The 27,652-nt window shown below is 40.2% G+C and overlaps 3 protein-coding genes and 1 pseudogene across 6 annotated transcripts; 3 read left to right on the top strand and 1 right to left on the bottom strand.

Annotated features, from left to right (window-relative positions):
* The first annotated feature begins 9,693 nt into the window (after nt 1-9,693).
* On the top strand, nt 9,694-11,516 carry LOC102708817 (annotated as a pseudogene).
* Nucleotides 11,517-12,856: 1,340 nt separating this feature from the next.
* LOC107304604 lies at nt 12,857-14,255 on the bottom strand. Of its 3 annotated transcripts, XR_001550685.1 has the most exons (4): nt 13,752-13,862; nt 13,573-13,672; nt 13,382-13,461; nt 12,857-13,290 (listed from the first exon to the last, which is right to left on the bottom strand). XR_001550685.1 is itself a non-coding variant. In XM_015839523.1 (3 exons), the coding sequence occupies exons 1-3, from the start codon at nt 14,121-14,123 to the stop codon at nt 13,164-13,166; spliced, it is 324 nt and encodes a 107-aa protein (XP_015695009.1). In that variant the 5' UTR covers nt 14,124-14,255; the 3' UTR covers nt 12,857-13,163. The 3 variants fall into 3 exon arrangements, 1 of the variants encoding a protein (XP_015695009.1); XR_001550684.1 differs by having other exon boundaries at nt 13,573-13,862; XM_015839523.1 differs by lacking the exons at nt 13,573-13,672; nt 13,752-13,862 and adding an exon at nt 14,007-14,255.
* Nucleotides 14,256-17,053: 2,798 nt separating this feature from the next.
* LOC102708544 (DEAD-box ATP-dependent RNA helicase 53) lies at nt 17,054-22,613 on the top strand. The gene is made up of 7 exons (XM_006658208.3): nt 17,054-17,391; nt 20,085-20,212; nt 20,302-20,710; nt 21,068-21,166; nt 21,253-21,477; nt 21,567-21,728; nt 21,825-22,613. Exons 1-7 carry the CDS (start codon nt 17,062-17,064, stop codon nt 22,284-22,286), a joined length of 1,815 nt encoding a protein of 604 aa, XP_006658271.2. The 5' UTR covers nt 17,054-17,061; the 3' UTR covers nt 22,287-22,613.
* A 469-nt stretch (nt 22,614-23,082) lies between these two features.
* Nucleotides 23,083-26,774, top strand: LOC102705264 (forkhead box protein D1). 2 transcript variants are annotated; one of them, XM_015839039.2, is made up of 5 exons: nt 23,083-23,300; nt 23,413-23,683; nt 24,504-25,227; nt 25,316-25,458; nt 26,107-26,774. In XM_015839039.2, the coding sequence occupies exons 1-3, from the start codon at nt 23,130-23,132 to the stop codon at nt 24,761-24,763; spliced, it is 702 nt and encodes a 233-aa protein (XP_015694525.2). In that variant the 5' UTR covers nt 23,083-23,129; the 3' UTR covers nt 24,764-25,227; nt 25,316-25,458; nt 26,107-26,774. The 2 variants fall into 2 exon arrangements, with proteins under 2 accessions (XP_015694525.2, XP_040381950.1); XM_040526016.1 differs by having other exon boundaries at nt 24,504-25,458.
* Nucleotides 26,775-27,652: the final 878 nt, after the last annotated feature.

Below are 27,652 nucleotides of genomic sequence, written 5' to 3'. Positions count from 1 at the left end.
ATCAGCACACCAAATGTACATGCATGCATGCTAATTTACATTTTACTAGACAAAGAGATCTGCATAGCTGAATGAAAATCATAGACGATTAATTGATGAATGCCCGGCCCACAATGCAGAAGGCTGAAGCAGCACCGCTCTATTATGATCTAGCTTATCTGTGATCGATCTGTGCTATCTTGCTTTGGATTCCATGGTGTTCACAGCTTGCAGGACAGCTAGCTGCACAGCAGGGTATGCATGCATATATGCAGGTGAGTGTATGCATGTACGACCTCCGTTTCCTTTTAGGTTTACGTTTGATTATTCGTCTTATTAGAAAAAATTATATAATTATTAATTATTATATGATAATATGATTTATTATTATAGAAACTTTAAGTATGCCTTATAATTTTATATATTTGAATATAAATTTTAAATAGGACAAATGATCGAACATAGGGAGTACGTGTTTAGGTGGCAAGACGAAGCTCACGAGTGTAACAGTGTATCTATCTATACAGTTGTGCAAAGGCACGTTGTGGTAGTACCGGATCGAAACTTTAATTGTTTCGGCAGCAGCAGTTAAAAGAATAATCTCCATGCCTGCCTCTCATTTCAGCTGCAATTGGGTTTGATTGTTCTCCTGAGTTTAATCATGAGGGGACATTTCAATCAGACAATGACATAATGTGTGTGACTGTGCAAGTGCATCAAGAACAAGTACGGCAGCTACGGATGCACTAATACCGGCCCTTATATGCTGGTTACCGCGCGCTCTATTCGTTATTAAATATAATCATTCTCTAAAATTTGAATGTTATACTTGTTACACTGATATATTCATTGTTCTGATCATTTTAATAATCCTAGAGCCAATTATATGTTTAAAAGAGAATCTAATCAATTTAAAAATAAAAAATAGCCACCGAAGTAACTATATACAAGGATTCTTTTGACCTCTTCACATTTTTTTTCCTAAACAATATATATAGATGCTAAAAATTTGAAATGAAGGTAGTATGTTTTAATTTGTAATTCAAGAGAGAAACATTATTAATTATTACTTTATGTTAGGTCCGATTTACCTACTTAATTATTGCAAAAGTTTGATTACCCCCTAAACTCTAATACCGGGCAGTTTACACACTTCAACTTTCCAAACCAAACGGGATACCCCTAAACCTATTGTCCAGTTGTTTGTGCTCAAACATGTGGCTAGGTATCTTCTCGCTTAAAATAAGTATAAGTAAGACGACTTATTAGTGACTAAAAAATAATTTATGGATATAACATTTTATACAAATGTTTCAGTGATTTAAGGAAAATACTTAAAAAATAAACTAAGATGAAAAAACCCTAAAATTATCTTAAAATTTAAATTTAGGCTAATAATCGTAAGCATAAGCATAAATAACAAGGTAAGGGCAATAAGTCTATTAAAAAAATAAAAATATAGTTGGCCCCGCATGCCTCCTCTCTCCCTCTAACTCCGGTCTTTCTGATATCTTAATTGGCTCTCGAGCTCCCGGGAACCGGCGGACAGTGATTGTCTTGCTACGCGGAGGCCGCCCTACGTTCGTCGGAGGCCTGTACTTAAGCGTGCTAATGGATTGGAATCCAATCCAAATCCACACCAATCCATCTATTTGCTAACTAGTCTACCAAACCAACTCGCACTGATTATTCTTCATTAGGACCCAATCTAAATCAATCTAACTTTGATTTCAGCTCAACCATTTGGTTAATCTCGAGATGCATACTCTCCCCAGAGAGGCCAGAGCAGATTAGCAAGGATAGAGCTAGTCGAGAACTCGAGCATACGGAGTACTTTATATAAGATGCATAATCGATGAGGGTCAAGAGCAGCATAACGACGGGATGCGAATTAACACCCGAAGTGGCCCTCCCAGGCCAGCAGCTCAGGACTCGGGACTATATAATCAGCTCGTTGCTGCTCGGGGCGGCGTTGGCGAGTGAGCTGGGTTAATTCTTCGCCATGCCTTAGCTATAGAGGAGAAAGAGAGACGCGCGTGTTACTTTAAGATCCGTGCGGGACAGGCATACGGTGAGAAGGGGATAAGCGAAAAGGTTAACTGGCGAGCGCTTGCGTGCCAGCTAATTAACCCGGCCGCGTGAACACTTAAATGCATAAATTTTCTATAAACAACCTTTATTTAGTGTATAATATTTTCAATACAACTTTCTAAGATAATATTTTAGAAGTAGATATTTCTACTTAGATACTTTATATATTAAATGTATTTCTATGAATAAATTATATATATATGACATGCCTACTATATATATTTATTACGGTATGTTAGGATGGTTAGGGCCTATCTTAGCCCAAGCTCGAGCTCGGGTTTACATATAGGGGATGTTTAGTTTAATGCCTTATCATGGATGCTCTCCCTCAGGTATATAGGTTGATTTGACTATAGACAATCATAAGTGAACGTCTTAGAGCAACACCTAAGCTAGACGTGATTTAAAGGGTACGCAAACAACCCCTTTTGTTTTGGACTCCTCAAGCTAACATCCAACTCAAGGTTGTTTGCTTACGGTGAAAGGCTCTCGATCGATGCCTAGCTTCTGAGATCTCAGGTGGTCAGAACGTACGTAGTTGTGGTTAACCATGCACCTCGTGCCATGCTCCAAGCCTCCCATGATCTTAAGTCTTGTGAAAATACGTACGTGCCAGTTTCTTGGTTGCTGCTATAGTGATCCCGTTCGTCATTACGCCTACATGAGTGAAGAACAAAAAGGTATGCACCATGGTAGAGTCGCAGGAGCCGACGATGGCACCAACAAGAGACCGGTAGGGAGAGATAGAGGGCCATGGAAAATGGTCGTCCAATGACGACTTGCACATGAAGTTGGCGGCATGCTCCTCAACATTCTTGCACCAGCCCACCACATGCCATGTCTCCTCGATCAACTATCACTTGCTAGTTCGCCGATGGATTTAACCAACAAACAAGATAAAATAGAAATAAGGGAGAATGAAGAATACTGGTTGGAGCTTGGGCAAAAACAAATTTATCTTTTTTTTTATCTTCTACTCTATCAATTGGAGTTGTTAATTACCATGTGAAAAAGTGCCTTAAAAAATTAAGAAATTCCTCTCTTTATCATAAAAATTAAACGTAATAATGATATTTAAAGAGTAACTCATTGTGACAAATATAGTAGTTAAATCGGGTCTATCTAGAGCGAGCGATTGAGTGAACAACAGCAAGACGCAGATATATATATAAAAAAAAACTCAGCGCATGTACAGGGCCATGCACGCACGCATGAGCTGCCCCGCCGCTGATGTAGCCGCGGGCCACGGAGCCTCCGACTCCAATCTGATCATAAGCAGGCCGGGGCGAGCTTAATTACCTTACCGGCAACGAAGACGAAGACGACGAAATCAAGGCAAAATGCGAGAGGACAGTGAGTGATAAGCATGCATGCATAACTCGTAGTTGCGGTACGTGGCTTCTGATCCTTGTATATTCCAGACATGCATACAAGTGACAAATCCTTATATTACAGCCGCTAATAAAATGTCAAATTAATCCACAAATCGTCATAACTAAAAGTATATTTGGCACCTAGGACAGTATGCCTAGAAATTCTTCAGAGATTCTAAAAGTATATTCGAGAATCAACTTAAACGAAATTTTTTAGAGTTTCGACGGACAAAAACTACCGTTCCCGGTTATATATCTGGGACTGTCACTGACGACTGGACGGCTAAAGAAAAACCACCTGCAACCACTAGTTGACAAAATCAAAAAAAAGATGGCAGGATGGAAGGGTAAACTGATTCAACAGGCAGGCAGAAAAACACTTGTGGGCGCAGTGCTGAGTTCCATACCTACGTACTGCCTAACGATCCTGAAGCCGCCCAAGCAAACACTTGAGGACATAGACAAAGCAAGGAAAAGGTTTCTCTGGGCTGGTGACCAAGAACTCAGCGGTGGAAAATGCAAAGTGACCTGGAGCAAAGTATGCGCACCAACGAGGTACGGCGGACTGGGCATACTAAACTTGGAAAAATTTGCAAGAGCGCTACGGCTGCGTTGGTTATGGTATGAATGGGAATGCCCAATAAAACCGTGGATAGGAACAATAACACCATGCGATTCGGTGGACAAAAGGCTATTTGTAACTGCAACCAAGATCACGATAGGGAACGACAAGAAAACAAAATTATCGGAGTCCAACTGGATTGGTAGCACACCGCTTATGGAGCTTGCACTGAACCTATACAACTAGGGGTGGTATGGTAATGTGTCCAACCATTTTGCCTATAAAATTTAAGGGCTGGATTCAAAACGGGTTAAAAATAAAATTGTATAGAGTTTTGAGCTAATTTTTTTAAGAATTAAATAGGGTTGTGAAAGAACCTACGGGCTTGATCCATTCCCACCCCTATATACAACATCACAAGGCGAAAATTGATATCAGTGAGGAAGGCATTGACGGATGACAGATGGATCCAGGACATAAGGGCAAACATGAACCAGACAACAATCTAAGAATTCTTTAAGATCAATGAGCAACTATGGAATTCAGGTGTTACACTCAACGAAGAAACAGAAGACGAGATAACCTGGAAATGGACAGTAGGAGGCCAATATACTGCCAAGTCGGCATACATGGCTCAGTTAAACGGTAGAATCCAAACGATGGATTGCACAACTTTCTGGACTGCCTGGGCACCACCAAAATGCAAGTTCTTCCTGTGGCTTTTGATGCAGAATAGGCTGTGGATGGCAGACCGATTACAAGCCAGTGGATGGCCGAACAAATATTTCTGTCAACTATGCTATCGAAACCTGAAAACTTCACAGCATTTATTCACAGAATGCACATTCCTAATGGATATATGGACAGCGATCGAGAACCTACCAAATATCAATTGGAGAGCATGTGGGCACGGACAAGAACAATCACTCCAAGAATGGTGGAACAATAGAATAGCAGCGGGAAGCAATAAAATAACAAAAGGGCTTAAGAGCTTACACATACTAGTATCATGGAAGATCTGGTGTGAAAGGAACAGAAGGATCTTCCAGGGGAAGGAGATGGGTTCAGAACAGCTCCTAGAGAAAATTAAAGAGGAAATCAAAATCTGAACCTACTGCGGAGCGAAAAACCTTATGAGAATAATTGGTTGAGAACTACTGGAGCACGGGTGTTTCTTTCCTTTCTTTTCTTTTGTACGGGCGCTCCTATCGGACTTTTGCCGAGAACGCCAAACTGTTCACCGTCACGGTCTTGTCATACGGTGCTTTGTATATATCTCTACCCTCCTAATATATACCGCACCGGGGGTAAATCGGTGGCCTTCTTTCAAAAAAAAAAAAAGTATGCATAGAAGTAAATGCTGGCACTGATGTTTTAACCTACAATCCCTCTGAACTTTGCTTGTTATATCGATCGGCTTGGATATCCTAAAGTTGAATATATATACTTGTGTAAAATTCTCAAAGAGAGAAAGTTCAAATCTCTCTAGCTGCGCGCATATGCCCATGTATGTTAGGGGAGAAAGGTGCACGAGAGATTGACTCCGTTTACACACCGGTCAGTATACTATACTGCGCTAGGTAGCTGGCCTATTGCTGCAAATGTTAATGGCATGCGTGTGTGAGAAGCAGGTTGACCCAAGAGGCCCCAAGACCCAAAAAGATGAGGGAATCTCTGGAATGGGATACTCCGTACTATGATGCAGCTCACTAGCTCAACAGGAAACGCCTGAGGAGGTGGGCACATTAGGTTCAAAGTATTTGCAGAGGAAAAAAATTGCAGAAATATGAAATTCTTTTAAATGAGTACAGTAGCAATGTTTGTTTCAAAGGAATGCTAAACTGCATGATAATTCCCTATCCCCTCCACTTCAGTGAACAAAGCATAGGGAAAAAGAATTCATTCCTAACTTATTTTCTGAATAATTTGGTTGACTTACACAGCAACTAGAGAAGAATCTCATATGAATTTTAATCCGCTGTGTTTGCAGATGCATTTCTATCTTTTTTCTATGTTTTTTCTATTTTTACAATTTCCCCCCAACTACCTACTATTATTAAATTTTTCTTGAAGATGTAAAGGTACCAAAGAAACAACTTTATGTCTTTTTAAATATAAATTAATCAGTTCAAAGTAAGAACTAGCTTGAAATAAACAAATTTTAGAGAGACAAAAGTCACCATCGTTTGTATATGCCTATGAGCCAAATTTTAAATTTAAAACTTAATTTTAAAGTTGATTAATTTTATCTAGTTTATTTTATAGTATATTCTTTTGAATTGCTACAGAAACGCGTATACAAGTTTTAGTCACATTTGATGTTTTTGATTTCTAATAAGCCGTATGAATAACCATAAGCACGAAAGCAAACTACGAGACTTTTCATAGGAACTAGACTAAAAGGTCTCTGTGTTCTTTTCCTCTTATGGATTATAGATTATCATGGACATATTTGACAAGTTTTTGAAAGGGGTAATTTTTGCAAAAGAATTGTTACTACCATTAAAAAATACCTCTTAAATTTTTCATAGTTAATCCATCCATGTGTACCCTTTTTGATATCATAAAATCAAGTCATATATCATTCATTCATTTATTTAGCCTAAAAATTAAATGGACCCCAATCCCTATAAAAATTAAGACTTGGCGAGCTCTCTATAGATTCGTTTATTGTTTAATACAGTATATATGATTTTGTGTCGTGTCTAGCTAGATTGACTGACTTCCACCGAGGAATCAACGGAGGGAGCTGTAGGTTTAGAGCGTGTTTAGTTCCAAAAAAAAATTTAGGTGTCACGTCGGACGTTTGATTAAATATCGGAAAAGAATTTTAGATACGAATGAAAAAATAAATTTCATAACTCGTCTGAAAATCGCGAGACGAATCTTTGAAGTGTGATTAATCCGTCATTAGCACATGTTGATTACTGTAGCACCTATAGCTAATCATATACTTATTAGGCTTAAAACATTCGTCTCATGATTTTCTATATGTTTTATTTATTTTAATATTTTATTTATGTGTCCACGTATGATGTTTTTTGGAAAAAAAAATTAAGAACTAAATGGACTTTACTTGGTTCATATCAAATGAAAAGACCGGAGAAAAGGTTTAATTAATCTTCTTGTTTAAAAGGATGGATGAAGATTAGCTACGCACGACGTAGATAAGATCGATCGGGCACTGATGCATGTACGTAGCGGCTGCGTCACCTGCGACTGCGTGCAGGCTGCAGCGCGTCCTTTTTTTTTCTTTTTTCTTTTTCTTTCTCTTTGACGCCGTTTAATGAATTCCGTTTACTGTATATTGCGTGTGTAGGAGTACAGCGTCCAAAGTCCAGAGCCTCGCCTGGTGCCTGTTCCCTTTCCTTATTCGGAAAGCCGACCCGTGCCATGCTACTCCACACTAGGACCACACTCGTCTGTCACACTCGTTTTTATTATATTTATAAACTAAATTTTAAATTTTAAATTTGGATTTGATTTTTAAGGTTTTTTACTCGTATTTTATTTTTTATATTTTGCCTCTTATATCGCTAAGACCAGGTATATAAAACCTTTAGCTATATGTTATTTTTTATTTATAAATATGTTATTTTACTTGTTAACGTGAAAAAACAAAAAGTGGGGCCTACGTCTATACATGAATGTAGTAAATTATTACTACTGCCTTTCTACATAAAGATACATTGCACATGTTTTATCTACGTACTCTCCGACATTAATTAATTTTGTGTTCTCTTTAACATATTGCATTTACTACTTAGATAAAAAATAATCCAGTATATATACACATTCAAAACTTTCCCAACCTGTTAATTAAAGACTCCCACGCATATTACCACCTGAAAGCATGACAAATCTACTTTGAAACCTCTTTGTTTTTGCGAGGATTCAGGGAAGTACGCCTCTTTTAAAAAATTAAGTAACCCCATAAAATATCATGTCAAACACTTCAGTTAAGGGGAAGATTTTATGAAGAGCAACATTTTTTAGAGGGATTTCAGGGTTTATCCCATTTACCATACGCCTCTGATTTTAATTTTCATTATAACTAATTCGAGGCATATTCATGACAGTGAGTGGAGATGTAAATCATGTCCATCATCTACTGCGTTGATTTTGAGCAACATCTGCAGCCAACTATAAAAAAAATTAATGCTAGATTTGTCAACTTATAGAGTTATAGTTATAAGGCCGTGTTTGGCTAAGAGATATTACCGTACATGATTAATTAATTATTAATTATAAAAATTTAAAAATAAAATAATATGATATTATAAAGCAACTTTCCTATAAAAATTTTTCACAAAATATATTGTTTAATAATTCGAGAAGCGTGCGCGGTGGAAAATAAGATGATATTTTAAAGCCTAAGTAGTTTGTTTTCTGGATTCTTTAGCTACCGATCAATTCGTACAATTTAGCTGGGAATCTGACTTAGGCACCGTTTTGTTTCCAAAATTATTTTTCTAAAAACATCGCACCGAATCTTTGGACTTCTAAATGGACTATTAAGCATATATGAAATTAAAAACTAATTGCACAATTACGGAAGAAATCGTGACACGAATCTTTTAAGCCTAATTAGTGCATGATTAGTCATAAGTGCTTCAGTAACCCACATATAGTAATGACGGATTAATTAGGCTCGAAAGATTCGTCTCGCGGTTTCTAAGCGAGCTATGAAATTTATTTTTTCATTCGTGTCCAAAAACCCCTTCCAACGTCCGGTCAAACGTTCGATATGACATACAAAAATTTTCTTTTCGCGAGCTAAACACACCCTTATCTGTAGGAGCTGCTACTGGAGTTTTAAAGAAGCTGTAGTTGACTGAAGTTCCTCAAACATAGCCCAACAAGCGTAAGCAAAAGGTACTTGACCAGGATTTGATGGAAAATGGCACATATGGCTTGGATATGTGTATACGTTATTCCGTGCGGGTTTTATTTGTTATATAGCATGCCAATGTTTTACTAGTAGTGTGCAAAGTTTCCTTGGTATTTTGTGGATTTTCTTGTGAAACCTGATCCAAACGAATAGATCGATCCCATCTACGGCTGCGTCGCCTATATATACCTCCGTCCTCCAGCTCAGGATCAAGCAGGAGGAGTGTTTCTTTATGCTAGATTAAGATGTTTTGCTGAATGCTTTGATGTTGTTTTATAGCCACCGTAGAGGAGGAAGATCCATATCTAACACGGCAGTCTCTTTTTACGATTTGTTTTTAATGTTTCGGTCAATATTGTTTCCAATGTTGTTTTTGTGTTAAATAAAAAAATGTTGCAGATAGCTTTTTAGTTAGGTGATGTTTCTTATTTTTGTTTCCTAACAAGCAACATGTTTTACTGTTTTAATAGATGGAACTCTATGTTTCATACCATGTTTCAATTGTGTTTAACAAAAAGAAAAAAAAAGAGCTTAAATTCAGTGAATAGTGGAAGAACATTTCGTTTATACCGGACAAAACAGCGCACGATCGCAAACGGGCAATGGCGCTTTCCGTCTCCTTGCTTTGTCTGTCTGGGCGACCAACGTACAGCGGCTAAAGCAAAAAGAAGACGACGAAGAGAGTGCATGTTTCTAGGGTAGAAGCAACGCCGCCGCCGCCAGACCCCGGCATTGCCTAGGTTTTGCTCGCCCCGCCCCGCCCCGCCCCGCCCTCACAGCCAGCAAGAACCGCCGCAATGATCCGCCTCCGCGCCCTCGCCAGCGCCGCCGCCAAGGGTGCAGCGCCGCTTCCGCGTGGCCGCACCATCGCCACCGGTGGGTCCTCAAGCCAGCCGCCGCTGCGCCGCCCCGTCGACAGCAGCTGGGAGCTGCTCCGCCCTTCCGCCGGCGGCTGCAGGAGCGTTGCGCCGCCGTCGCAGCCGCACCCGCAGGAGCAGGCCACGACACGTGCTGCCGCGCCGCTCGCCCTACGGGATGACGCCAGACCGTTCGCGGCGAACTCCGTGCCCTGCGCGAAGGACGGCAAGATCGGTGTCCTCGGCAAGCCGCAGCGCGCCCTCGTCGCCGTGACCAACAAGGACGGCAAGGTCGGTGTCCTCGGCAGGCCGCAGCGCGCCCTCGTCGCCCATCCGTTCACGCTCCTGCCTCCTTCTCCGTTCGTCGGCGCCAGGGGCAGGAGCACGTCGTCGCTGCCCTCGGACCATCAAGAATCGCCAGCCGAAGATGACGACAACGAGCAGACGGCCAAGACCAGCTCCAGCCTCCAGGACGTGGGCGAGCAGGACAAGATCAGCAAGATCGGTGCCGGCGCTGGCGACGTCAACAAGATCGGCACCGGAGCGGGAGGCGAGGGCGCCCGGCGTGTCGATGGCGCAGCCGACTACAAGATCAAGGATGTCGTCGCGGCGGTCAACAGCAACAAGAGCGCGTCTCACACGGCTGACAACACTTCGGGCGACGACCGCACGACTGATGGACCAGGTGCTCGTCGGCGTCGGCATCGGCGTCGGCGGCCGCAACCCCACGACGACATGCTCCTCCGGAGGATCCTCTCCTACTCGAGCAGCATGTCGAGGAAACTTGATGATCTACGCTCTCTCCCAAGGTAACGACCAATGCTTCTGACAATTCTTTTTTGATTTAATTAGTCCATTTCTTCATGCGTTAGCATCGTTTCTACAGTGAGGCTTTTTTATATAGAAAAAATAGAAGGTTTCAGATTGATGTTAAATTGAAGGGCTAATTAGATCTATACCATTACAAATTTATCAGTTTTAAAATTAATATTCGACTAATTACAATAATGCCATTGTAATTTTAGAACTATTCGAAATATGTCATTCCACACTCTTCGGTGCATTTTTTTTAAAAAAAATGCACCATATTGCCTCTCTACTGTTCACTGCACCATTTGTAATTGCAAGGGCAATTTGGCTCCAAAAATTCTAATGGCATATCTTAAATAATTCTAAAATTATAATGGCATCCTTATAATTAGTCGAATAGTAATGACGCATTTGAAAACAGGCAAATTTATAATGGCATCGATCTAATTAACCCTAAATTGAATGATTGGTCATTGTAAAGAATTTATATTATATCACATAAAACTTGAATTTAGATTTAAATAAATTTATAAAATAAATCTGACACGCACTAATATATCTAACGCATCTAATGTTATTACCAAAAACATAGTTTATTTTCTGAATGAAAGCTAATTTTGAAATTAATTGTTAATTTTATATTATTGTCATTTGGAAATTTTAGGGATGTTGCAGTAGATATGAAGAAGACAAGATCTAAAATTGCTAGTCTTCGCTGGATTATACCCCTTACCACTGGGATTAGTCTGTTTGTTGGTGGTTCACTAACATTTATACTGACCATCAAGTTTGGAATACCTTTTGTTGTTGGTAAATTTATAGAAGAGTCATCCAAGGTGCTTGAATCCATAGATGCTAAGTAGGTGTTGGTGTTAGTGGATGCATTATCCCATCATGTTCTTAACAATGTCTGGGCTTTCCTACTTGAGAAGATCTGGAAGTCATCGAAGTGATCTATCAGCATTTTAATTTCTTTTAGAATGAGACCGTATCTTTGAGAGCTTAAAACTTGTGAGAGTGGTTGTATCTTAATAATTTATCTTTGGGAACTTTTAAGAGAATTTGCACTTTCAGGGTTATGTATCATTTATGAATACATATTTTTCATGTGGATGTATAATCTCGATGCATGCTTCTCTTGGTGTGGATATATAATCTAGATTCTTTGATGTGGATATATAATCTGGATTCAAGAATTAGCTGAGAGCTAATTTAACTAGGGCTTTAATTAGATGTTTGGACAAATTTAAAATGTTTGATCGTTGAGCGGCTTTAATTAGATGTTTTATGTTTGATCGTTGAGCTGGGGCGGCTAGGATACATGTGTCAATTGATAGATGAGCTGTAGATGCTGGATACATGTGTAAATTGATAGAAGTTAAAACAAACTAAGACAGCATACCTTGAGTTATAATCCGAATCCATAGTATGAAAGACTGACTTCGACGGAACGAAACAGAAGCCTATCGCTGAAAGGTTTGGTACAGACTCTATGGATTGTAGGTTTCATCATATATATACCTCTTGTGAACCGCCATACGACGTTGTAAACCTTATCTTGATATAGTAAAAATAGTTTGCTAGCTGGCGTTCGTGATTTTCTCTCTCTTATTTTAGGAGAGTTTTCCACGTTAAATCTTATGTCTTCAGTGATTGATCTCCTGTGTTCATTATTTCTTATGTCTTCAGTGATTGATCTCCTGTGTTCATTATTTATTTGCCTGTCGTTTCCTACCATGTGTACACAGGTGCATGCCAACTACTCTCGGCGACCATCTGTGCACTAATACATACGCTGCCACACGATCACTCAAATCTCCAAAAGCCATAAAACTCTATGCTGACATACCTCGTGCGCTAAAAAAAATAGAACTCTACGCCGGTTAGATATATGCTTAGCTCGGATGGTAATAGCTATACCGGTAAGATAAAATTACTCGGCACCGATAAAATTTCCCTTTTGCCACGTACTCTCGTAGATCCCTATAGAATTATATGGAAAACTGTATTCGATGAAAGTCGTTGTATTTGATGAAGGTCGTATGTACGACTTGGAAGGAGATAATTTCTATCTTTCGAGATCCAGCCTACAATATGGAGTCAAAAAGCCCAAAAATAATAAGCGATTCGTTTTTAGCCCTTATAAAAAGAGAACGGATTCTTGAACCTCTTTCATGCTCATATCAAATCAAGGTACTGCAGAAAAAAGAACTGCAAAATCTCGTATACACAAAAATTTACAATTATTCATCTAATACTAGAATTTGGATTTATTTTATCCATGCAAATTGGATTTGGATAGAAGGGTACATTCTTTTATTTTATCTTATGTCCTCAAATCTAACCTCCACCAGCCACACTGAAACTGCACACGAACAAAATCCAACATGAGTTCCCATCTTTGTTAAACACTCCTTTTTTCGGTTCAGAACACACAACAGCCAAATATAATGGTTTAAACAGTAGTATTTTGCCCTAATTAGAATTAGAAACGTCGCGTCGCTCTTACATAAGAGTAAGCATTGCCCAAAAATAAAACACTCTTAAACTAACATATGCCACCTACCAACCCGCAGCGAACTGCCCACTGGTTAAACCGTCTACTTATTGGCAGCGGCAACAAGAAAAACACCTCCATAGAAGACAGCCGCAAGGCCAGCAGCACCACCAAGCATAGACAGCGCTGCAATCCTAGGTAGACTGTCGATCGTTCTTTCAATGTCTCGCCTTCCAGGAAAGATAACATGGTAAATGGATACTACAGGTTAGGATCATTCCCTTTACTTAATCAAACAACATGCTATGTAAGTGCGCTTACAGGATTTCCCGTTCAAGTTCACCTCTTCCATTCTGGACCTCTCCAGACTGACGCTTGATCGCACGGCCATTCTTTACACCCTGCAATTCAACAAGATTAACAAATGAAACAAGTTGACATGTAAAAGTAAATTGTAAACCAGTTATTTATAAACTACAACGCAAACAGTCACATGCCCAGCAGCAACAAACCAGATCAGTAAACCATCGATGTGGGCAGACACTAAGGTCTTCCAAGGTAGTAGGAGAGAGGCCAAGCCTTTTTGGCCAAGCTTTGCAGCCGTTTGTGCTCCTATAGGTCAAAAATCTTGGTCAAGCAATCCCAATTTTTTGGATATTCGACATGTTTCACTGATGAAACTTCAAATTACTTTGCAAATTAGGGTGTGTTCACGTGAGATGGCCGTCTGAAAATATTGTTTATAAGCTACGCGGGGAGGGGCCAAGCAGTGCGACTGCTCTAGGCCCCCAGATCACACAGCCCCCACCCACCCCAAATTTTTAAGCCCCCACCCCACCCCTAAGATTTATAAACACTATTTTTGAATGCAATCTAAATATTCACGACAATACTTCATACATATAAAGTACATATATTATTATTACATAGTATGATTTGGACGAACCTGCGAGGAGCGGGCGAGGAATCGAGGGCGCCCCGCAGCCGGCGGCGCGCGGGGGGGCACCGCTCCGTGGAGACCGGCGGCGAGCCTCAGCTTCCCGGCCAGGTGGCGCAGCGCCATACCACCAGATCGAGGGGAGGACGACGAATCGAAGGAGGAAGCGATCGAGGCGGCTAGGGTTAGCTCTTGGCCGGGGTCGGTCTCTTCGACTTCCAGGGGGGATACCGCAAGTTTTAAGCTGGACCTCTCCTATTCCTCTCCCTCATCAAACCGTCTCGGTCTCGGAGTTGAGACGAGCACCGGGCCGTGCGGGGCCCCCTCGGCCCGGCCGCATAGTCTCCTTACTTTTCTCCCGTGCACTGCGTTTATCCCAAAATACTTACTGTTATTTTTACTATATTATAAAAATACACTTGTGTTATATCGTGTCAAGTTGATTTTAATTTTATAAATTAAAATAAATTTAAAAATAAGTTTGGAAACATATTGTACGCTGAGTCAGGAATAGTGTGCATACTGATTTAAGATGCATACGTTGCATCGGGATTCTTATAAGTACCAATAGTAAATTATGGTTAACATCGTAGATAAAATAATAAGATATGTGATATTTCGATAACAAAGGAATTAAGATACTGGCACAATAAATCATATTATTTCATTTTTAACTAAGTTCTCTGGGTCCGGCTCCCTTTGATCTTTTTTATTCGATATAAATATTCAATTTTAAAAGTGCACGAGGGCGGCTAATAAGAACTTTTTTAATTTCTATTTTTTTATTACAGTGATTGGTGACAAGTGGTGGTAGTGGTGTTGGGTTGAGACCGAAATCCAAATTAAATATAAAGTTCACGTCCTACTCAGACGAAACATCTATTGGTTTTCTTTTTCTTAGACGAAATACTAGTGCTGCTACCGTTCCACTTTTATTGTGAATTGTGTTTCTACTTGGATTTTTGTTTAAAAAATTAAAGATAAATTGCATTCTCGCTCTATTGATCGTAGATTTATATTGAATATAAAAGATAAAAAAAAGAATTAAATGAAAACTGCACCGGTAGGTAAAAGACATAATGGAAATTAAACATGATTGTAGATCTATATTGGATATAAACAGAAAAAAAATCAAAACATGATTGTATTTGGCGCCTACGGCAGTACGCACAAAAGTAAAATTTGGCACTGATGTTTCTATCATATCCATGTTAACCTATAATAAGTCAACCAAAGTAATTGAAATGCCATGATTAGTTGCTACTTATTTTAAATTCCAAAAAGGTATATACTTATGTCATAAAAAAATACACCCGGTCAAATAATTGTACAAGGGAAATAGCAAATCTCAACCCAATTAATTAACATGGTCACCTTTGAATTTAATTTGTTTGATATATCCATCGGAGTGGATATCCTAAAGTTGAATAATATATTTGTGTAAATTCATAGAGAGATAGGTCCTCATCGTTTGGCCTCTTGTCTAGCGAGCGACTTATTTGTAAACAAAAAGTAATTTGGTAATAAAAAAATTTATATGTTCTTAATGTTCTAAAAGAAAAAAGACTAAAAAATAGAGTGCGATGAAATATCTCTAAAATCAACTCTATATTTAAAATTGTATATTTAAAATTTTGACTTGTAAGTATAAACAGAAAAGAAAAAATAAATGAGATAATGCTCAAAATCGCTCTGCATCAAGAATAGTCGTACATACACACTCAAGCATGTTAGGGGAGAAAGGTGCATGAGAGACGCCGTTTACACACCGGTCAGTTTACTCAGCTAGATAGCCTACTACTGCAGTATGCAAATATTTAGGCCCTCTTTGAACGTTCAAAGGAAATTCGTAGGAATTTCAGAGGATTTTATTTTTATAGAAACTTTTACTACAAAGTCCTTTGAATCAAAGGAATAAACCCTATGAAATCCTATGAAATTTCTATAGAATGTATTTTCCCATATAAGTTTTGAAGAAATTTTAACCTTATGGAAAAAATCCTTTGAGTTTTATCTCTTCTCAAATTGCTGTTTTTTCGTGTGGTTCGATAAAATGGTCATTCCTACGTTTTTCGGCTCTCTTCGGTTTGGAGGAATGTTACAGGAATTTTGCAGGAATTGAACTGTTTTATCTGAAATTCATGTAAAATTCATGTATTTTGCAATCCTCTGTTTTACACTTATATTTCTATTAGAATGTTTTTCTTATTTTTTTATTTTTCATTACTATGATTCAAATAGGCCTTAATGACATGCTTGTGTGAGAAGCAAACAGACCCAAGAAGCCGCGGGACCGAAAAAGATTGGGAATCTCTGGAGTGGAGATACCCCGGTCAACAGAAAACGTCCGAGGAGGTTCCAAACAAAATTTTCCAAAAAATATCATATTAAATCTTTAGACACTTAAATGAAGCTTTAAACATATATAAAATAAAAAAACTAATTACATACTTACGAGAGGAACCATTAGACAAATCTCTTAAGCCTAATTAATACATGATTAGTCATAAGTGCTACGGTATCCACATATGCTAATGATAAATTAATTAGGCTCAAAAGATCCGTCTCGCGGTTTCTACGCGACCCATGAAATCCGTTTTTTATTCGTATCCGAAAACCTTTCCGATATTCGATAAAGGTTCAACGTGACAGTCAAAAATTTTTTTTCACAGACTAAAAACACCCTATACCCTATAATTGATTGTTTGCCAAGGGACATGTATTGCACAAGTTAGACAGTACGTTCTCGATTGTTGCTTAATTGTTCCTCCTTTAGTGATTTAGCCCCCGAAGATATACTGCTACCTATGCCCCGAGAGAGTATATTTTTCGTTCTCTACGTTTATCGTTTGATCGTCCGTTTTATTTAAACAATATTATTAAATTTTTATTATTATTAAATGTTAAAATATAAAATTATTTTATGTATCACTATTTATTTATTTTTTTAAGTAGGACGAACGGGCCGTGCTGGGCCCCCTCGGCCCGGCCGCATAGACTCCTTAATTAATTATTAATTTTCTCTCGTGCACTGCATTTATCCCAAAAAAAAAAAAAGAACGCCATGTTCTCGGCGCTGCTCCGCCGCGAGCTCTCTTCCTCGCCGGCGGCGCCGCCGCGGGGGAGGCCTCTCCTCGCCGCGCTACTCTCTCCGTCGGCCAGCCCCCTCGCGCCATGCCGGTCCCCTGCTGCGCCGGACCCACCGAGGCGGGCGTTCCGTGGCTCGCAGCCGAGCCCCCTGGGGTTCAGGTCCACCCCCGCGTCGTGGTCCGGCAGCCCGGAGGCAGGGTCGGCCGTGGGGAATGACGGGCTGGAGGTCGCTAGGTTGGGGATCTCGCCGCATATCGTGGAGAGGCTCGCCGCCCGGGGCATCACCCGGCTCTTCCCTATCCAGGTAGCGCCTGCTGCACGTCCCTTAGAAACTAAGGTTTGCTTGATTTGGTCCGGTTTTGACATGGATGAGTAGATTTACTGATGAAATGCTTGCTCCTGGATGAGATGCTGGCTTTTAGTTTCCGAATTGCTATAACTGTAAAATCATTAGTCCTGCACTATTAGTTTTTATTTTAGTTTAATTAAATTAGCAACGTAGATTTGTGATGGAAATGAGGAATGTGCCGTTCCTAGTTTTGCTACGTCAGGGTTGACTGAACAACTGTATTTTGTGTCCCCCTGTTGAATTGTTTGCAAGTTTGGACAACAGAAAGAATGTCTACTGTCTAGTTTGATTTTGGCAGCACCATCAACTGAAAAGTCGATAGGCATTCTTCTGGTGCTTTTTTTATTTTAAAGATTACGCTTCTTATGTTTATTGTTATACACACTGAGTGACAGAATAATTATAGTGGTTCTGACTAGGCCAAATTCTCTATACTTGGGATGTAAGATTGTAGGCTCAACATATTAGAAGGTAAATGGAAGGGAATCAGAAGTTTCTGTGGACATTTAGCCTCATCTTTTGGCTTTTTATAAGCATAAGCTAAATGGCTTATTAATGATTAAAAAATAACTTGTGTGTAAAACTTTTATATATGTGTTCTTAGTGATCTAAAAGCAAAGGCTAGAAAATAAACTACAATAAAAAACCTCAATATCAACTCCAAATTTAAGTTTTCAAATTCAAATTTTGGCTCATAAACATAAGTGAGGGGGGGGGGGTGCAATTGTGTTCCAGTGGAATCTTGCCAGATCATTTGGTGTCTCAGCAATACAACAGTTATGGAACAGGACTATTTATATGTTCATCTTATTCTAGATGGTGTTTTTTCTACGGTTCTATCATATTTATAATTCATTGTCATGTGCTACTGATTTTCCTGTAGTTTAAAGCTGGATTAGCAGCATAGTTGTGTGATGGAAATGGGGAATGGGCCATGCTTAGTTTTGCTACATCAGGTAGTATAGTTATACATACCCTATGCACTGAGTAATTAGTATTGTATTTTGGGTCCCACTGTTGAATTGTTTAGAAGTTTGGGCAAGGGAAGGAATGACTATTGTCTAGTTTAATTTCTGCAGCACATTCGAATTCAAATCGTCCCTGCAAAAGAAAAAAAATCAAATCAACAGGACATTCATTGAACCATCAACTAAACATTTGATGGATAGCCTTCTGGTGCCTTTTTTTTAGTACACTTCATGTGCTTGTGCGTGTGCTTATTCGGTACTAGATGACCACTAAAGTGTGAACCTTCAGCTCATAAATTCTCTTGGTTCCAAAATCCAAAATGTCTAAGTTAGAAAGATTTCCATAGTCGAAAAGACGAAAAGTAGACCAAAAAGCCAAAGTGCACATTGGACATTTGCTACATTTTGTTATGGTGTTAAAGAAAACAGAATTTACGTATCGAAGTAAAGGTTTAACGCAAGTGAGCAATTTGAGTACCAAACAATGTGCATACTTCACATGGATACTTTCTAACCGGCTGTTTGCTGTAAAAATAAATCATTGCACTGCACAGTGCAGGACATTAACTGTTTAACTTGAACATTTAATGAGCCAGGTAGAGTTCCACATACATATATACTACCTTTTTATTGCCCAATCCTGCTGCTAAGTGCTAAATAACAGTAATTTCCACAGTTAATTGTTTCAAATGAAGCCAAGATAACACTGACAATAAGAACCGATGACTGATTGACCAAAATACCATGTTGCCCAAATTGTAAGCCATAATAGTTTCAAGTAAAAAAATCCATACAGAAATTAAACAGGATCATGAATTTCAAAACAAACACATGGAGTCCCCACCAAATATTCTTATAAACGCACTGCAAGCTTGCCATGGATATGTCATCAAAGTCTCCATTCCACTGCCTTCCTCCGTATAAACTAAAGTTTTCTTGGTTAGGACTCTTTCTGACATTAACAAGTAGAGTAGCTGATGAAATGCTTTCCCCCAGATGATATGCTGGCATCTTTAACTACAGAAGTGCAAGAACTGTAGAATTATCAGTCGTGTGCTGCTGAATTATTAGTTTTAGTTGAACAGTAGTGCAGTTTTGTCATGGAAACGAGGAATGTGGTATTCTTAGTTTCCCACAACGGAACTATATAGTTGTACATAAACAATGTGCTGAGCCACTGGTAGCCTGATACTGTATTTTGCATGCACTGTTTAATCGTTTGCAAGTTTGGAGAACATAAAGAATGCCTAGTTTGATTGTGGCAACAAATTGAAATTTAAATCTGCTTCTAACCATCAACTGAAAATTTGATGGACAGTTTTGTTGTTCCTTTTTTTTTTGAGGGAGTGCACTTCCTGTGCTTATTTAATCTGCACTATAAATGAGGTATAGTGATTCTGAATTTCTGACAAGATCAAGTTCTTCATGCACACATGTAGATCGAACTTGAAAAAAAGATGTTGTGGTCTTTGAATTTCACTGGAATCTGGCCAGATCATTTGTTGTCTTAGCAATGCAGTGGTCATAGAGCAGACAGTAGACCTATTCATCTAATCATCTGTTTCATTTCAATCCAGAATATGCTTTCCTACAATTAATCTAATTTGCAATATGATTTTCTTGGTGCTCTTATTACTGTACTTTTTTTAATATAGTGATGGTTTTATCTTCTCTGTCCAGAGTGCTGTCCTTGAGCCAGCAATGCAAGGGAAAGATATGATTGGACGTGCAAGAACTGGGACTGGGAAAACACTGGCTTTTGGCATTCCTATCATGGACAGGATAATCCGTTACAATGAGAAGAATGGGTTGGTTTCACTCTCACGCGAAATTTGTTTTATGTGACTACTGGACAGGTAGAATTTATTGTGATAATTGTATAGTTTGGTGCATGCAGGAGTGGTAGAAATCCTTTAGCAATAATTTTGGCACCTACTAGAGAACTTGCTAGACAGGTCGAGAAGGAATTTAAGGAATCTGCTCCTTTGGACTCTCTTTGTGTCTATGGAGGTGTTCCCATCAGTCATCAAATGAGAGTTCTTAATTATGGTGTTGATGTTGTGGTTGGAACACCAGGTCGAATTATTGATCTTTTAAGAAGAGGTGTTTTAAACCTTTCTGAGATCCAATTCGTGGTACTAGATGAAGTGGACCAGATGTTGGCTGTCGGTTTTGATGAAGATGTTGAGGTGATCATGGAGAATTTGCCACAGAACCGTCAAAGCATGTTGTTCTCTGCAACAATGCCTAGTTGGATAAGAAAAATTACAAACAAGTACTTGAAAGACCCAGTCATTATTGACCTTGTGAGTGCTTTTGTCTCTTATTTTCCCCAGGAATTCCCATCTTGTTTGTTCTAATGTCTATTGCATCCCTTTCCATGTAACCGTATATTGACCCATGAACCATTAATAGAGTTCATCCCTTTGTTTATTGATATAGTTATCCTAGGGCCTTATGGCTATAATCAAATGCAGTATGACAACTTAGTTGCTTTGTTACGATGACTATGGTGAATTGAAGAGATATTAATCCTGAATAAGTAGTAGCATAACAGAACGTGGAAATCATTTTGAATTGCTTGGACTATATCCAATTTTTTCTGGGCAAAGCAACTGAATTCTTAAGAGAATTTTCTGGCATTTTGCATTTTTTTTCCTAAGGTTGGTGACGCGGACCAGAAATTGCCTGAAGGAATCTCTCTTTATTCAATTGCATCTGAGCACTATGGGAAGCCATCGATTCTTGGTCCATTGATTAAAGTAAGTGTTCTCTTGACTGTATGATGTGTTCTACAGATTGCACTGTTTATAACTCTATGTAATCATTTTTCTCTACACTTACACAGGAGCATGCTAATGGTGGAAAATGTATCGTGTTTACTCAAACTAAACGAGAAGCAGATAGATTAGCATATGCTATGGGCAGGAGCTATGCATGTCAGGCGCTTCATGGGGATATTTCACAGAATCAGAGAGAAAGGACACTGTCAGGATTTCGAGATGGCCGCTTTAATATCCTTGTAGCAACCGATGTTGCTGCTCGTGGATTAGACATACCCAATGTTGATCTTGTAAGTAGCCTGAGGTGTTTCCTTAATGGTTATTGTTAACACAAGAACCTTTTTGGTTAACTTAAATAATCTTCCTCACGCTTGTTCAGGTAATACATTATGAAATCCCAAACACCTCGGAGTTATTTGTGCACAGATCTGGACGAACTGCACGGGCAGGGAAGAAAGGCAGTGCAATTCTAATATACACAAGTGATCAAGCTAGAGCTGTAAGGGTCATTGAGCATGATATAGGATGCAGGTTCACAGAGGTAAAACAGTTTCAAGATTTTGCATCTTGAATCCAGATGATATCATTTTTGCAGTTGAGATAAAATATGTTTGCTTATTTGTGTTACTGTGTTTAGCTTCCAAAGATTCCAGCTACAGATGAGGCAGCAGACATGTTTAATGTTGCGAGAGACATTCGCTCTAGATTGGTTGGAGGCCAAAGAACCGGTGGCTCCTCTTTTGGACGAGGAGGCTATGGTGGTTTTGGAGAAGGCCGTTCCCAGGGCTTTGGTGATTTTGATGGCTTTGGTGGTTTCCCTGATCGTGCTGGGAGATCGCGTGATGCGGGTTCAAGATATGGCAGTGGGTTTGGAGATTTTAGGCGTCCCTCCAATGCCTTTGGCAGGTCTAGTTCCAGGCGGCCTGATGGATTTGGATTTGGTGACTTTGGAGAAGGCAAATTCAGTAGAAGTGGCAACACTGACTATCGACGCCCTAGGGGTTCTGATGATTCAGGCTCTACACGGTACAGCAGACGTCCCAATGGTTTTGGATCATCAGATTTCAGCAGATCAGGCGGGTTCGATGATTCCAACTGATCACAGGGCTACCTTTTTGTACAGCTTTGAGCCTTTTCACCTACGGTTTTGTTTTGTTTTTCGTTTCATGAATGAATGAGATCACCAATCGCCTTTTGTAGCGCTTGGCCTTCCTGTAGCGAAATAAGTAGTCTGCTTGTACTAGTATTAGGTTTGTCCCAAAACATTAAACATTTAGTAGTGTATATAATCCAACCTGTATCTTTTGGACTCTTTTCAACGAAGTGTAAGAAAATCCCAGAACTGTGGAAACCTCCCATTTCGGTTCATGTCCTTTCTGTTGCACATTGACCTCCATCACCTCTTTTTGGTGGTAATATATGGCATCCAAACATCTCGATGTGAACTGTGGAATCACAGATGAAGTTAGCAACACATTCAACATTTGTATATCATACCAAACCTGGTAGAAAACCATTTTGATAAAAGAAAAACTAATAGAACATAGAAGGAATTTCACACAAGAAAATTCAACCACTATAATTTCACAGTACTATATTTTACCAACAATTGCAGAAACCCGCCAAATGCTACTGAATTCTTCCATCCAAAAGTAAAATGGGCCCAAATATATACTCAGCAAAATCTCTGGGCCTCTAGGCGGCCTCCGGAGAAAGCCCATCCAAAAGTAAACTAGCCCCAAATATATACTCCGCAAAAGCCCATCCAAAAGTAAAACTAGGCCCAAATGCATGGTGAGCGAACGCTTCTGGGCCTTGTGGGCCACCTGTGCAAAAAAAGCGCAGCCGGAAAAGCGCACGACGGCGACGGCCGGAGGCCGGAATGGATGGGGTTCCCGAGCGTGTGCGACTGAGAGGAGGATTAGGTGGCCACGGCGACGCCATGGCCGCCACAGTGCCACCCGCCAAGTTGCCCCCTCCTCCCCCATCAAGGCCTCCACACCAACCCACCCACATGCCCGACTCCCCCGAATCCCACCCGCCGCCGCCGCCGCCGCCGCCGCCCACAGATCCCGCCGCGTCCACGACAGCGAATGCCCCACGCAACTTGCAGGTAAGCAGGCAGCAGCGCTGGCTTTGAAATGCTCTAGTAGATGATGGTAGTGGTGGAGTAGGAGTGGCTTGAGTTGAGTGCTTGACGTGGGGGTTTTGGTTTGTACGTGGAGGTGGTGGTGGCGCCGGTGCAGCCGAGGATGATCATCAAGGGGATGCTGGGGAGGTACGAGAGGTGGAACCCCGTGCACCCGACGGTGGGCACGTTCTGGGGGATCGGCCTGGGGCTCGGCTGCGGCGTCGGGTGGGGCCCAGGGTTCGGGCCCGAGGTCATCGGCTACGTCGGCGCCGGCTGCGGCGTCGGGTTCAGCGTCGGCGTCACGCTCGCCGGCGTCGGCGTCGGCTTGCCGCAGCACGGCCTCATCAAGAACCAGTACCACAGCGGTAATGCTCATCTGTGCCTCTCTCTGCTCCTCTGCAGCTTCATTTTGATAGTTTCTGCAATGCCATGTTTGATTGATTGGTTGATTGTTTCCTCAAATCCATAGCAATTGGCTCAGCAACTTAGTGCTACAAGTGATTTGCTATTGATATATAATTGATAAGTGAGACTAAAATATCATCCTATGATATTTGTCTCCTCAAATCCATAGCAGTTGAGTCAGTGAGCAGATAACTGGGGTAGATGAGATAAATATCAGAGTATGGTGTTCTTATCCTGTGGATAGCACTCCATTGTGTTACCGCATAATATGCTATTTCACTGCACTCCATTTGGTGGATCTTGGATTAATTACTGGAAATTTTAACTTGGTTTGGTGATACTAAATCACTGTTCACGTCGGAATAAGATGAAAATTAAAGCAACTATCCGTTTGTGTCAAAAAAGATCAAAATGTTTAGTGCCATGCACGTGTGGACTGCACTAGTCGTGTTGGATCTCTATTTCAATGATGCTCTTTTCCTGTTGTTATATGGGATCCCCTGCAACCTGGCAACCCATGTGATTGCTGCAATATGAATTAGCGATCTAACCATATGTGTGTACTCCTGTACATAGATGTTAGATCATAATCAATTCTTCCATCTAACGCGCTGGCACAGTTCCATCAAATGCAGTGCAGACATAGCAAATTAGCAATAGCACACTATAAACCTGTGTAGTTCAATTTTTGCTCCCAATTAGTTAACCTTATTTATGTCTATTATTGCAAGGTTCCAACTATATGCCACTTTTGGATAACAGTTTGCCTCTCATTTGTAGGTTTTGCAAGCAATGTCCCTTTTGAATCAGCAAGGTTTTATGCCTTAACCATCATGAGAGGCTTGGTATGGGATGCCATAAGTTATGCAAGCCAGGTAGCGGCTGTGAGGAAAGAATCTCGACAGAGGCTCCTAAACTTTCATGAGAACCCTCAGATTTCAGGAGTTAACCTGCCCAAGCTGGGGAAGGGTTTATCAAGCAGCATCCAATCCTCCCTGGAATGTATAAAGGCCTTCAAAGATCAGCATTGGCCTCCATAACAACACCTATGAAATTAAAAAATGGATGCTGTATAAGACTATAAGTTAGATACTCATGGCATACATACTCTACAGATGAAGATATCTACGGCACTAGTTTAGTGCAAGGAAGTTTTTCCAACTTATAATGGAGAAACTACTCCAGTTTCCAGCTGAGTAAAATGGTAGCATGTAACCTAGCAAACCATAGATGTAGTTATCCAATTATTTTGTACATATAATGGTGTATTTTTTAAGCACTTTGCAACAGTTAATCTGGCATTGTGAAATAATAAAATGCAATTATATTGCAATCTCGGTCTGCAGGGATTTACTCTACATTTTGAGACTCTTAACTGTGATTCGGTGATGCCAAAGATGTTTAAGATGGCTCTGGAGCTCACTCTGAACAGAGGCTGATAGTTGTACAAGTAACGTCAAGAAACATGTATTGCGTGCTACATTGAACAGTAAGAAACTAAGAAGTAAGAACTTGACTATTTTGGATATTTGGAGGCTAATAGTAATGCTCCCTTGTATTGTCGACTATCTGATGTTATTGATGTAATGCAGGTGAAAAATAGACAGGATACTCGATCTACTTGATCATCAACTCCTAACAAATGAATGTGTTTTCAGATTTCTTCACTAAATTAAGTACCATCCAAGGCTAATTGGAGCACTATGCCATGTGGTGGTCCTGCAAACAATGTCTGGTTAGTTCTGCAATTTCTACTCAAGGATGTATTTGTTCTTTACCGAACTTTTTAGATTCTTGGATCTTTTGTTTCCTTCAAACGCCTTTGTCTCGTTGCTGAAGACATCTTAGCACCTTGGCCATTTCATAACTTGGGTAGTCACTCTTCTTGGATCAAATAACCAAGTAGCACAAAATGCAGGCATCATGCTGCATTCATCCAGAATAGTTGATTACATGAAAATGACACATTGCTAGAACAGTTGCCTCAACCTTGTATTACTTTCTTGTCATGTAGGGCAGCAAAAGAAGACTGTATCTAAAGTTTGTTTACTAGCTCCCATGCATGCTGTTGGAGTTGGAATTTTGTGCTCAACTCTAGCTTGATTCTCCTAACTACTTACATATTTGTCATATACTCCTGAAAGAAAAAACAACTAACCAACAATAGCATGCTGGAATATACAATTCTGACATGCATGACGCTATGTGTATGTCAATATTCTGCTCAACCCATTGCCATATGCTTTCTTCCAACCTAGCTAGCTGTGGTGATGCTTTTTCTTCTCACTCTAGCAATTTTTTTTCTTTGGTAATCTCTACTCTACATCAAGTTAATTAACTGCAAGGATTAAGTACTGGAGCTCGATTTGCTGAATGGTTGCAGGTTGTGTGCGACATGTGGGGTGTGCTGCCCAGCTGCAGGGTAGTCCAGCAGACCAACATGATGGTGACCAGGGGGGTGCCTCTGCCCAGTAATGTCCAAGAGAAAAAACATCCATGGGCAGCCATTAATGATCTGGTCCTAGCTTTTCAACATATATATGCTGTACTTCCTCTCCAACATATATCGCCGGTCCCCAAAGACCAAACTCCGAATGCAATATATAGATCATCAATTCATGCATGCCCAATTAATCTAGAATGTCGATAATTGTATGGTTTGGTTACACATATATACATATAGTTCTGTATGCTTCATTGAAAAACTATGTTTACCGAAATCTATATTTACATAGATATAAGCAAGAAAGGCTGATGGATCATTAATAACGTAGGTGCAGGGGGCAGAGGCAGGAGGGCTAGCTGGCTGGGCAGCGTGTCGCCGTGATGTCTGAATGGTTCAGCAGATGGATCAGTTGCAGCGAGCAGCGAGCAGGAGGAGGCAGGGTAAAACTGGTACAGTGTTGGGTACGTTTGCAGTTGGCATGCATGCAGAAACGGACACGGAGGAAAACGGCGACGGGAGAGGGACAAACACAGGCAGGCAGGCAGGCAGGCACCCTCCATCTGCCAGATATCATGCTCCTTGTTTCTGAAAACACCATATAATATATTTACGAACAAATAAACATTTACAAATATAACTTTTACATAGGTTTTCTTAACGACTTAGAAGCAAATGATAGAAAAAACTTGATAAAAACACTTTAGATTTAAGATTAAAATTTCAAACTCTTAGCTTGTAAATATAATTAAAAACGAGAAGACGGGGCATATGATTTTTGCATACATGGTGGTGGTGGCCGCTCTGACATGATGCAGCGAATCTCCCGGCCGGCTGGCTGCTGGCCGGCGGCCGCGCCACCGGCCACCGTGCATGCATGCACGCCCACGAGCGCGGCGGCTTACTCCCGCGCGTACGTGATCTACTTTATACTGATGAACTCCATGCATGCACGCCGTCGCAGCATGACTGCATTTATTTATCATTATTGTCAATGAGGTCTCCTCGTCCCTGGACGCACAAACTCGAAGTAGCGAGCTCTTTGGATTTGTGGAATTTTCACGGGAAAAATGGAGGATTGTTACGGTCCAAAATTTTCTGCCCGTGTCGTTTGGTGTAGAGGATTTGAACTCACAAAATTCGTATGAATTTACCACAATTTCATAGGAAACATACTAAACAATTCATTCGAAATGTTTGACGCAATATAACTCCTCTCTTTGTCTCTCTATCGACTATCTCTGTTGAATCCACCAAACTTGTATCTATTTTTCGTTTGAACAATCAAAACAAGGCAAACATCGATCATGTGTTTAGATTTCTGTGGATTTCCTAATAACACGTGACATTAGCGTTCCTATTCCTGTATAGCCATATGCCCCAAAGAGTCCGATGCATATAACTAATATATATAACCACAATATTATTTAGAACATTATCAACATAACGTACACAATTTTGATATGGCACGATACTTCTATATAGA

The sequence above is a fragment of the Oryza brachyantha genome, chromosome 7 (assembly GCF_000231095.2).
Source record: "Oryza brachyantha chromosome 7, ObraRS2, whole genome shotgun sequence".
Taxonomy (NCBI): Eukaryota; Viridiplantae; Streptophyta; class Magnoliopsida; order Poales; family Poaceae; genus Oryza; species Oryza brachyantha.
The sequence above is the reverse complement of the archived record's forward strand: the minus strand, read 5'-3'. Positions and strand labels throughout refer to the sequence as shown.

Coding starts and splice junctions, on each gene's coding strand:
- LOC107304604 (XM_015839523.1), bottom strand. CDS start 14,123: ATGGCGCTGCGCCACCTGGCCGGGAAGCTGAGGCTCGCCGCCGGTCTC. Junction 13,462..14,006: donor TCCTCGCCCGCTCCTCGCAG/GTTCGTCCAAAT, acceptor GTTGAATTGCAG/GGTGTAAAGAATGGCCGTGC. Junction 13,291..13,381: donor GAACTTGAACGGGAAATCCT/GTAAGCGCACTT, acceptor CTTTCCTGGAAG/GCGAGACATTGAAAGAACGA.
- LOC102705264 (XM_015839039.2), top strand. CDS start 23,130: ATGGCCGCCACAGTGCCACCCGCCAAGTTGCCCCCTCCTCCCCCATCA. Junction 23,301..23,412: donor ATGCCCCACGCAACTTGCAG/GTAAGCAGGCAG, acceptor TTGTACGTGGAG/GTGGTGGTGGCGCCGGTGCA. Junction 23,684..24,503: donor CAAGAACCAGTACCACAGCG/GTAATGCTCATC, acceptor TCTCATTTGTAG/GTTTTGCAAGCAATGTCCCT.
- LOC102708544 (XM_006658208.3), top strand. CDS start 17,062: ATGTTCTCGGCGCTGCTCCGCCGCGAGCTCTCTTCCTCGCCGGCGGCG. Junction 17,392..20,084: donor CCCGGCTCTTCCCTATCCAG/GTAGCGCCTGCT, acceptor TTCTCTGTCCAG/AGTGCTGTCCTTGAGCCAGC. Junction 21,167..21,252: donor TTCTTGGTCCATTGATTAAA/GTAAGTGTTCTC, acceptor ACACTTACACAG/GAGCATGCTAATGGTGGAAA.